The sequence below is a fragment of the Verticillium alfalfae genome, genomic scaffold, assembly GCF_000150825.1.
Source record: "Verticillium alfalfae VaMs.102 supercont1.2 genomic scaffold, whole genome shotgun sequence".
NCBI classification, from domain to species: Eukaryota; Fungi; Ascomycota; class Sordariomycetes; order Glomerellales; family Plectosphaerellaceae; genus Verticillium; species Verticillium alfalfae.
Window position 1 is genome coordinate 3,125,266 of NW_003315037.1, and position 10,884 is coordinate 3,136,149.

The 10,884-nt window shown below is 56.1% G+C and overlaps 3 protein-coding genes across 3 annotated transcripts in view; 2 read left to right on the top strand and 1 right to left on the bottom strand.

The window, feature by feature from the left end:
* Window positions 1-1,497: 1,497 nt before the first annotated feature.
* VDBG_02430 (multidrug resistance protein) lies at window positions 1,498-5,861 on the top strand (the record flags this gene model as incomplete). Its single annotated transcript, XM_003008196.1, has 5 exons — window positions 1,498-1,656; window positions 1,753-2,085; window positions 2,138-2,681; window positions 2,735-5,161; window positions 5,302-5,861. The coding sequence occupies 5 exons, from the start codon at window positions 1,498-1,500 to the stop codon at window positions 5,859-5,861; spliced, it is 4,023 nt and encodes a 1,340-aa protein (XP_003008242.1).
* Window positions 5,862-6,458: 597 nt separating this feature from the next.
* VDBG_02431 (pectate lyase B) lies at window positions 6,459-7,753 on the bottom strand (the record flags this gene model as incomplete). The annotated part of the gene is made up of 4 exons (XM_003008197.1): window positions 6,459-6,525; window positions 6,582-7,372; window positions 7,398-7,534; window positions 7,639-7,753. The coding sequence occupies 4 exons, from the start codon at window positions 7,751-7,753 to the stop codon at window positions 6,459-6,461; spliced, it is 1,110 nt and encodes a 369-aa protein (XP_003008243.1).
* A 2,849-nt stretch (window positions 7,754-10,602) lies between these two features.
* The window catches only part of VDBG_02432 (conserved hypothetical protein), a gene marked incomplete at both ends in the record, with an annotated part of 1,489 nt that continues 1,207 nt past the window's right edge, over window positions 10,603-10,884 (top strand). Inside the window, one exon of the mRNA XM_003008198.1 lies at window positions 10,603-10,704. Coding sequence (XP_003008244.1) covers window positions 10,603-10,704 — 102 coding nt within the window. The remainder of the gene's footprint in view (window positions 10,705-10,884) is intronic.

The window sequence follows — 10,884 nt, forward strand, 5'->3', positions numbered from 1 at the left end:
ACCGCCTTGGCCAAGACCCTGCCGCGCTCTGTCTCAAAACAACTTCCACAAAGATGGGCGTAAGATCCTCAGAGGCATATCTTGGCGTGGCCTCCCCATTGCTAACCGCCTGAATTGAAGCGCTTCGAAGGCGCTGCTCGAATTCGTATGCGCTGTACCACGTAGGCAGCATGACTAAAGAACTGCTCTTGCTGGCGAGAAGCTTGCAACGCTAGAGAGACTCAACGACATGACATGATTCTGACCGTTACTCATCTCCTGATCATATCAATCTACATCTCCGTGATTATCGATCAGATCGAATTTCCAGACTCAAGAATGCCAAGTTTCACATGGAGCTCGTCCACGAAACGGATGTACTAGATCGAATCACCCAGCATTTTCTTGACACCGACATATCAAGGAACAGGTTTCCCTCCAATGTTCATCCAGTTTCCGAGCTTTTCATAGACACTGAATCTCCACCCTTCTGCTTTTGGCCTTCACGGAAAGGTATTTGAGCAAGACCGCCAGCCGAATTACGCCCTGGGTATGGTAGTGAGCATGTGTGTTCCTCGGCGCGAAGCGCAATTTTCAACACAAATTACTGTAGCAACCCCACAGACTCATAGGAAAGCAGCAGCTACAAACTTCAGTTGGAGTCAACATTAGCACCACGACAGTCGTATGAGACCTTACACAGCAAACACGTGATGGGGCCATCGGCTCACGACCAGATCGCTACAATTCGCAAAGAGGGGTTTCATTGCCACGTCCCACAAGCTACGCCATTTGGCTAGGAGGGCCACTAAGACTGTAAAGGGAAGAGATGGCCGTCCTGCCCCCGCTCCGACCTTAGCGCCGAGGCTCCGATGGGCTCAGAGCCACACCAGAGCATCTAATCAGATGCGCTGATGATCTTATCAGATGCTATTTCGGCCAAAAGGGGCTTAACACTGCGTTATTAGGTGGGGGATCAGACTGGGATCATCGGCCACACACAGGGATGAGCTTCGCTGCCGAGATGATGTTGAAAATTTTATCAGATCCTCGCCTTTTCTTGCCCTGGGACCTCCCTCATTCCCTAGGCCGCCAGTGTGCCTTTACCTGGCAAGCCTGGCACGCACGCCTCCTTCGGCCCCGGCATCGGATGGTCGCTCACGGGCATTATGCAGCCATTCTCAGGCCACATGTGTGCCAACGGCCCCTCCAAGCCCTGCTGTCCCTTCTGTCGATCGGCAAACGCATGTAGCTCCCTTATAAGCTCGTCTGGCCCTTCTACGATCGGCTACACTTGCCTCGCTTCTCTTCGCGCTTCTGTCTCTGACGTTATTTTCTCACGGGATTTCAATCAATCTTTCTCGTGCCTCGCCCCGCGACGCCATCCCCTCATCATCGTTCCCAGGGACAGCTTCGACCTGCATTCGACAGACGCGGTCAGCACCATCACACAGCATTCGATGAATTGATTTCCTTCCTGCGAGCGACAATCCGGAGAAGGATTTTGACAACAAAACAATGGTTGTCACAGAGAAGCCTCTCGAGGCTCCCGTGCCGCCTTTGGTGGCGGGCCAACAAGATCGCGAGATGCTTCCTCAACAGCCTGCTGAGCCGACAGACAAAAGCAACGCGACAAGCGTCAAGTCAAAGGATATCGAGCAGCCTGCCAGCGAGTCTGTACGTCAGCCCACCTCTCATGCCAACGACGCTTCATTGTCTCACCCCCAGCGATGGCCAAAGCCATTGTCGCCATGATCTGATCATTGTCGTTAGGCTTTTCACTCCCTTACCATCTACTTCCGCTGCCTCTTCGCCGCCGACCCGACATGGCTCGACATTACTCTCATCATTGGTGGTTCCATCTGTGCCGCCGCTGCCGGAACTCCCTTCCCCTTGATGGCGATTCTCTTTGGTCAGCTCGTCGATGATCTCAACGACGCTACTTGCGCCGCCGAAGCGCAGACCGCCGACCCCTTCGCCTATGCGTCCGAGATCAACGAAAAGGTTCTCCTCATGGCCATCATTGCTATTGCAGCCTTCTGCCTCATCTACATCTACATCCTTGCCTGGGGCGTTATCAGCCAGCGCCTTGCTCAGCGACTTCGCGTTCGCTACCTTGCGGCCCTGATGCGCCAGCGCGCCTTCCTTTTTCGACGAGCGGGCCAACGCCGGCGAGGTCTCTAGTCGTCTCCACGGCGACATCACGGCCGTCCAGGCGGGCACCTCGGAGAAGGTTGGCATTTTCATCTCAAGCATCAGCTTCTTCGTCACCGCTTTCATCATTGCCTACATCAAGCAGGCGAAGCTTGCCGGTATGCTGACAGCCATGATCCCGGCCTTCATGCTCATGTCGTTGATTGGCGGTGCCTACTTTGGCAAGTATACGGCACGCATGTCCACGGCCATCGGTACAGCATCGTCTCTGGCTGGCGAGTGCCTGCGGAATATCTCAGTCGTCCACGCCTTTGGAGCCGGCCCTCGACTGGAAGCTCGCTTCGCCGACCTGATGGTTGAGGCTCGGACCGCCGGCATCAAGAAGGCCGTCGTGGCTGCCATTCAGGCTGGTCTTTTGTACTTTATTGCTTATGCCGGCAACGCGTTGGCCTTCTGGCAGGGCAGCAAGATGATCGCCGAGGCCAGAACAAACCCCAACGGCACCTCGATGGGTGATATTTACACTGTGGTTCTCCTGCTCGTTGACGGTAAGCCCTCCTGTGCGGTGCGAATCTGTGGAGCTTTCTGATATCCTTCTTAGCTTGCGTCATGCTCGGCGGTATTGCTCCTATTCTGCCCCTCTTCGGGGGTGCTTCGGCTGCGTTCCTCCGTCTTCAGAACGACATCGAGGCCCCTTCGACGCTCGATGCCACGTCGGACGCTGGAAAGATTCTGCCTGCCGAGAATCCCGGCTCGACTGGCATCTCCTTCAACAATGTCAGCTTCTCTTACCCTTCGAGACCCACGCAACCAGTTCTTCGCAACGTCAACCTGACGTTCCCTACCGGCAAATACACCGCCATTGTTGGTCTTTCCGGCAGCGGCAAGTCAACTATTGCCTCCCTGATCAGCCGTCTCTACGACCCGGGCGAGGGTTCCATCACGTACGACGGCCAAGATATTCGCAATATCAACCTTCGCAATCTTAGGAGCCACATGGGTTTCGTCCAACAGGAACCTACCCTGCTCAACAGTTCAATCCTGACGAATATTGCCCTCGGTCTTGTCAACACGACCAAGCCTGCCCACGCTCACCTCAAGTCTTTCCTCAACTGGAACAACCTTACCGAGCTCGGCAACAAGGGCAAAGACCTCAGCGCTTCTGCTGAGGCCCTTGGCCCCGAAGCCGTTGAGATCGTCAAGCTCGTTCATGACGCTGCCGACCAGGCCGATGCCGCGAGCTTTATCGAGCGCCTCGAGAGCGGCTATGGCACCGTCGCTGGTCCTGGTGGTTCTCTCATCAGCGGTGGCCAACGTCAGCGGATCGCCCTCGCCCAGGCACTCATTCGTGACCCCCAGATCCTAGTCCTTGACGAGGCCACTGCGGCCCTCGACTCTGCCAGCGAGCGCCGCATCCAGGAAGCCGTTGAGCGCGCCGCCAAGCACCGTACAGTCATTTCCATCGCCCACCGTCTGTCGACGATTCGCAAGGCAGACAACATTGTTGTCATGGAAGCCGGTCAGGTCGTCGAGCAGGGCTCCTACGCTGGCCTGATGGCCATTGAAGGCGGTGTGTTCGCCCGAATGGCCAGCCTGCAGTCTGTGGGCACTGTCGACCGTGGCGAGGCCAGCTCCATCTCTGGCGACTCTCTAGATGCCTCTACGCTCAAGACCGACATCTTCCCCTCGGAGAAGCTTGACCCTGCCGACCACATCCTGAGCAAGGAGTCCTCTGCCAAGGAGGCCGCCGAAAAAGGCAAGGAAGAGGACAAGGAGGAGGAAGAGCCCAAGACGGAGCTGGATACGAAGCAGCCCTTCTTCTTTGTCACCAAGGGACTGGGCCGCCTCGTTCGTCCGTCACTGCTGTGGCTCGTGGGCGCCATTATCGCTGCCGCCATTGTTGGCTGCACGTTCTCCTCTGCTGGTGTCATTCTCGGTTACACTGTTGGTGCGCTGAACCCTTGCGCCAACACGGTCGAGCGCATCCTCGACCTCGGACGATTCTTTGCCGGCATGATCTTTATGCTGGCTTGCATTGAGTTCTTCGCCAACTTTGTCGCATGGTCCTCTTCGGCGTCGTGGCCGAGAAGATGCTTTACGCTGTCCGCGTTCTCTCCTTCCGCTCCCTGCTTGAGCAGGACCTCGACTGGCACCAGTCCGAGACGCCCACGAAGCTGCTCACCATCATCACCAAGGACAGTGCGGCCTTCGGTGGCTCGACCATCGGTACAGTCTTCGCCATTGGCGTCAAACTTCTTCATCGCCATTATCCTGTCCCCATCATCGCTTGATGGAAGATCGCCATCGTTTGTCTCGCAGCATCCCCTCTCTCGGCGCCGGCATCATGCAGCTGCGCATGCTGCTCGCTATGAAGAACGCCAGGCCGGCGCCTTTGCGGACGCGACGGCCGTTGCCGTCGAGGCCGTCCATTCGATCCGCACCATCGCGGCGCTGTCGCTCGAGGGTGAGATCATGGGTTCCTACACGCGCCTGCTCCGTGGACCTCAGAAGATGATCTTCCGCTCGTCGGCTTCGACCAACATCTGGCTCGCCATGCAGCACAGCATGGGCACGCTCATCTACTGTCTCTCGTACTGGTGGGGCTCCCAGCTCATCATGCGTGGTGAGTACAGCCAGACGCAGTTCTTCATCATCCTCATCGCCATGCTCGTCAGCGCGCAGCTCTGGGGCACCATGTTCTCGCTGGCGCCCGAATTTTCGAGGGCCCGCCTCGCTGTTTCGCGCATCCTGAACGTCATCAACCTCGGATCCGGGCGCGATCTCAGCAAGGCCCAGCTCAAGACGCTGCAGACGGCGCGCGAGAGCAAGACCCGCGACAAGACCGCCCGAAGCAGCGATGGTGCTGATGCCGAGGCCGCCAACGAAGTGCAGCTGAAGCAGCCTTTCAAGGGCGAGAGCCGTGGCGCCAAGGTTACGTTTAACAACGTTGGTTTCACATACCCAAACCGTCCCGACGTGCCTGTTCTCGATGGTGTCTCCTTCACTCTGCAGCCTGGTCAATTCTGCGGTAAGCACGATCATTACGCGATCTTTCAAAATGAAGAATGTGTGACTAACAAAACCCTCCCGCAGGCCTTGTCGGTCCCTCAGGTGCTGGTAAGAGTACTATCATGTCACTCGTCCAGCGACTCTACCACCCGACAACAGGCACCATTTCCCTGGACGGCCAGGACCTCAAGCCGCTGCCATCCTCGTTCCGCGAATCCATCGCCCTGGTGCCACAGGACCCGACGCTCTTCGACGGCACCGTGCGCTTCAATGTCGGCCTAGGTGCTGCACCCGGCACCGAGGCCACGGATGCCGAGATTGAGGAGGCGTGCCGTCTTGCCAACATCCACGACACAATCATGGCGCTGCCTGACGGCTACAACAGCGAGTGTGGCGCCTCGGCACAGAGGCTCTCGGGTGGTCAGAGGCAGCGACTCGCCATTGCGCGCGCCCTCGTGCGCAAGCCGAGGCTGCTGCTGCTCGACGAGAGCACGAGCGCGCTCGACGCCGCGAGTGAGGCGGCGCTGCAGGAGGGTCTCGAGAGGGCCTCGAGGGGCACCACCGTGCTGGCCATTACGCACAGGCTGCACACGGTGCAGAAGGCGGATGTGATCCTCGTCGTCGAGGGCGGCAAGATTGTCGATCAGGGCCGCCACGCGGAGCTCATGGAGAGAAGGGAGAGCTATCGCATCAACGCCATGCAGCAGATGCTGCAGTAAGGAGATCCAGGTTGCGGGATTTGTACTTGTTCGAAAGACGATAGACCTGGCTTTTATGCCTTCATAATAGAGAGCGTTCATACTTTGCTTGGACGGGCTCAATTGATTATCCTGGTGTCAGACGGGCATTCCCCTGTCGCCGTACGACAGCGCCCAATTACGATACCCAAACGAAGGGATTTATCTAGGAGTGGTGAAGACGCCAAACACGTTTGAGGCTGTCCTATGCGAAGTTTTGGCCAGATGCTTGGTTGATTGATGTAAAGCCTAACAGCCACAGGCGAAAACTAATGACAACAATCTGAATAAGGCAAGACAGAGAGGCATCATCGAGATCCAGCGCAATACTCTCTGTTTTCGAACGAGACGGAAAAGAAGGACGCCCGATACACGCTACCTCGGCTGATCCGCCGTCGCCGCCCACCACAGCAGAGCCCTTAGCAATCTTCTGATGCGGGAAACGGCAAAAACCGCCAACTCCAACTGAGCCGTCAACTCAACAATCTCGATCATCCTCCCCTAAAGCAGTGACCATTTGGTGACGGCCGCAAAGTTTCGGCGCCAATGAGCCCAACGATGGCTGGGGCTGTGAGTGGACTAAGCCACAACACCAGTGCCAGCGCGGGCCTTGACGAGGGCGCAGACGCACGAGGCCGGGTCAAGACTATTGAATGTCAGCAGAATACCTTACTGTGCTCACGGCGATGCTTTAGGACTCACGTGTAGCTGTAAGGAGGCGAGTAAGAGCCCGTTTGGGTAATGCCAATGGGGCTGTTGGTGAAGAGGTTGTTCCTCTCAACAGCGAAACCCGGCTCGTCGCTGTCGAGGTTCGTGACGATGGCCTGGTTCGTGTTGATGAAGACAGTGTTCTCGACGAGGACCTGGGCGCCCATGCGCGAGTTGACGCCGGATGTCGGGTTGTTCTCGTAGCACGAGCTGTAAATGTGGCCGGTGCCAAAGCGGATCGAGGGCAGGCGGGAGTTGACGTTGTAAAAGTGGTTGTGGTGGTAGGTGATGCGCAGCTTGCCGCGGTCCTCAGAGGCGTTGTTGTCGGAGTGGCCGACGAGGGAGCCCTTCCAGTGGTCGTGGAACTTGTTCCAGCTGATGGTGATCTGATCCGAGGCGTGCGATGCGTCAAGAAGGCCGTCAAAGTAATCCTTGTCGCCAACGATGCCATCGCTACGGAAGTCGCAGTGATCAACCCATACGCGGACTGCCTGGTCGAGAGACACAATGTCGCCACCCGGGATGGGGTTGTGGAAGACGAGGTTGCGGATGATTACGTTGCCCGTGCGGCGGACACGGAAGCCGCCGTCACGGAGACCGGAGGAAGCACCGACACCGATGACACTCGTACCAGCCAGAAGGTCCATGCGGCCGCAGCCCGAAAGGATGCCGGAGATGCGGATGACGCCAGCGTTAGCAATGGCTGTCTTGAGAGCCGCGCAAGAAGTGACAGTCACACCGCTGCCGCTGCCACCACCCGTGGTGCCAGCACCGTAGCCGACGAGCTGGTCAATGGGAGCTGGTCCGCACGAGTTGCCACCGCTCGAAGGAGGAGGCGAGCTCGGAGGGGGTGTGCTCGGAGGAGGAGTACTCGGAGGGGGAGTGCTTGGCGGCGGAGTGCTCGGAGGAGGGCTGCTCGGGGGAGGGCTGCTCGAGCTGGGGAGACACTGTGAGTACCACTGGTTAGAGACCACACAGGTCCATCCTGTAGTCGATGTCAGCCTCAGCGGTTCAAAAAGCTCAAATCTTCCGAAACATCAGGTGTACAAACCAGAGGTGCAAGTCGTCGGGCCGGTGTGGCCCTGTCCACCGCATTGGCCATAGGGCTGCTGTTGAGCAGAGGCCAGACCCAAAAAGGCCATAAGGGCTAGGTTCTTCAGCTCCATTGCAAGGGTTGTGAAAGTCTGGGACGATGTGAGAGATCGGGCTCGGGTCTCGGGTCGATCACGGTTGCAGATCCTATGTGGGAAAACAATGTTGAGGTAAAGATCTACAGAACAGGACTTCAACTCCATGGGCAGACGCGGGCTTTATGCCCCTCCTTGAGCTTGACCCTCCTGTCAAGTTTTCCCCCAAGTCACAGTGAATGTTGCGGACAATCTGATTGAGCAAGTTGTCCCATTCATCTATTTCTCTTCGGATTTCCCACCACTCAAGACACCTCGGATCGTAATACTCCTTTTCCACTTTCTTCATTTTAATTTCAGGACTGGCAAATATTTCAGTCAAACATGTCCAGCAACCCCTCAACGAGGCAGTGCTGGAGTTTGTGGGTGTCTTGACCTACCATCGTTCAACAGCTCCGCATCTCGTCCAACACTATCTTCTTGGCATGTTCGGAAAACCTGGGGTTGCAAGCCAAAACTTAAACTCGTGGAGAAACCTCCCATGTGTTCGGGAGTTGCATCGGAGTTCCTCCCAATGCCGCCAATCGCCCCCTGCGGCTAGTCCGCAAGGGCCTCGTGGGACTGTCTCCGTGTCCCGATCGGGGCCAGCAAACAAGTGTTCTTTGCAGGGGAACTGCCCGTCAAGTTACCCTCATCTCGGTTCTCGTCATGCCCTTAAGTCCGATCTGCTTCAGATACAGTAGTGTAGCGCCTTCTGCCAATACCAAGACAACCAAATCGGCCGCTGAGCTCCAAATGGGGGACGACGCCAAGAAGCGTTAAATAGTCGTTCCCCTCGGTCTTCTCTGACAAACCTGTCGATTCTTGCCTGAAATGTCTCCCCGATTGCTGGCTTCACAAGGGACCCATCCAGTCCACGTCGAGCCGTCAGGATTATCTGGTTTGGATCTCGGGTTTGTCCATCGCTAAGGATGCGCCCAAGCTACGCTACACAAACCAGGCCTCCCTATGCAGACCATATCGGCTTTTGTTCGCCAGTGTTGCAAAGCGCCGAGAATGGCAACTTAGCAGGGTAGGCAAAGCATCATAGGGTCGCATTGTAGTAGGTTCTCTCCCACACATGCTCTCAGCTTGGTTCTCGATGATCTCAGCTGCAGGCGTTATTGGCGGAAATGCCTTTGACCAGCTCCGGACACGCCACCACAGGAGGCGACAGCACTGGCATCTTCAGAAGCAGCAGTTATCGAAAGGCTTGACGTCAACAACAATTTGCAAGATTCGGAACAGAATAGACCCTGATAGAGTGGAAAATTTTACGCCACGCAAAGGATTCGACAGCTGCCCGCGCAGTCGCCAGATTGATGGGACCGACTTCGTCCTGTCAGGCCGGTCGTTTCTGGATTTGAAATTTTCTCTACTGAGCCTCTTGTTTTGTTATTTCATCGGCCAATTTAGCTGGTGAAATTGAGGTGAGAAGGTCAACCCAGGAGAAACTCTATCTGAGATGTGGTTGCGCCGAAACGTAAGCATGAGTATGGCACAGCTTGCCTTGTTCAGCTTATCCTTCTCCATAGGAAGACCGATTGTCTTTATAAGTTCCATTCATCCCAACCTTCTGCATGCTAATAATCTCAACGCCATTCTTCAGGGCACTGCCCTGTATCTTTGTCACTTACGAGACTGAGCTGACAATCGTGAAGGCCAGACTCGTGCGTTGCCACGCATCAGCTAATACAGAGACCTCAGGCATACGCTCATTGCTTTCAGTGACGGATCTGAAGATAAAAAAGCATCGTCAGAGCTACTGCACGTTCTAGATTCAAGCTTCTTGAGCCATCTCGTTTGTGAATGCATTTGACTTTGAAGACTAATACACGTGCCAATGAGACAAACTAAAGGTGATGAGTATCTTCGATTCTAGTTAGGCACTTTGTCGTGTTTTTGGACGGCATAGTCAGATCCAGGCACAGCTGTTAGGTCCTAGATGACCACAGAAATGTGGTCTTGCTTTCTCTCGGAGAGGTAATATACATATCTTTGCTCGTACCTTTTCTAGCAGCGGCTATTGCTTCTTTGCTGCCTGGTCAAGTGCTGAAAGGGCCTGAATCGGAATATTTCAGTCAACGTTATTATCAGTCTCGGAGCAAAAGATAGACATTGCGCAGAGCGCACTGACTTTCTAACACAACCTGAGCACCTCTCACGGCCCCAAGAGTTGAGCAACGACGGCAGGTAACTTGCTTGCCTGGAGCTTCTGTAGCTTCTGACCTTCCAATGACGTGTCGGAACACTCTCCTGGACATGTACACTTCCCAAGCAGGGTCAACAAAGACGCACCCGGAATTCCTGTAGAAGACTAATTTTTTTCAGTAGTTGCAGCACCGCGCCCCTCATCGGCTGCAGCATCGGAACCTCACGTGTCGTGAGTACTCTCGGTTGCCTGTCTCGGTGAGCCGACGGCATACCCACTCCGCCATTGGGCCTTTGCCGACCATGCCGCCGATCAATCCCACATCGAGGCCGGGTCATCGGACGGCGAACCCCACTGATGTATATTACACAGGGCCCCCTTTGGTGCGCCGCGTGCCTCTCATGACGACAGCCGGGGGGCATCCCGCGCAGTGAGAGACTCCGGACGGCCCCTTTTGGTAGCGAAACGCGGAGGTGGGGCCGTTGAATGCGATGAGGCGGCTTGGCGGCGCGGCGCGGCTGTTTGCTTGAGCCGACGGGTTCGTGACCTCGTAGAACACGGGATGCTGGGCACTGGTTCGGGTGGTATAAAAGACGTTGCGGGCGCCGGCTACTTACTTTCAACCACTATAGCAGACTATAGCTTTGAGGCGAGATTTCTGTGAACAGACCCAACTTCGAACGAAGACGTCATCAAGATGGTGAAGCTCACAAAAGCACTCGAGGTCCTCGGACTAGCGACCTTGGCTGCGGGCCACGGCTATGTTGATACCGCCAGCATCGGCGGCGTGGAATACAAGGTACTGATTCCTGTGTCGCCCTCTGAGCCTGAGTGCTGACTCCTCGTCGAATAGTTCTATCAGGTGAATTGCGTTCCGGGAACGTCTCCGAACTCGAGCTGACACGTAGCGGACAAGCCTTATCAAGACCCCTACATGAACCCTGCGGTACGTAGTGCGCCGCTTGCTGCGTCTTGACAT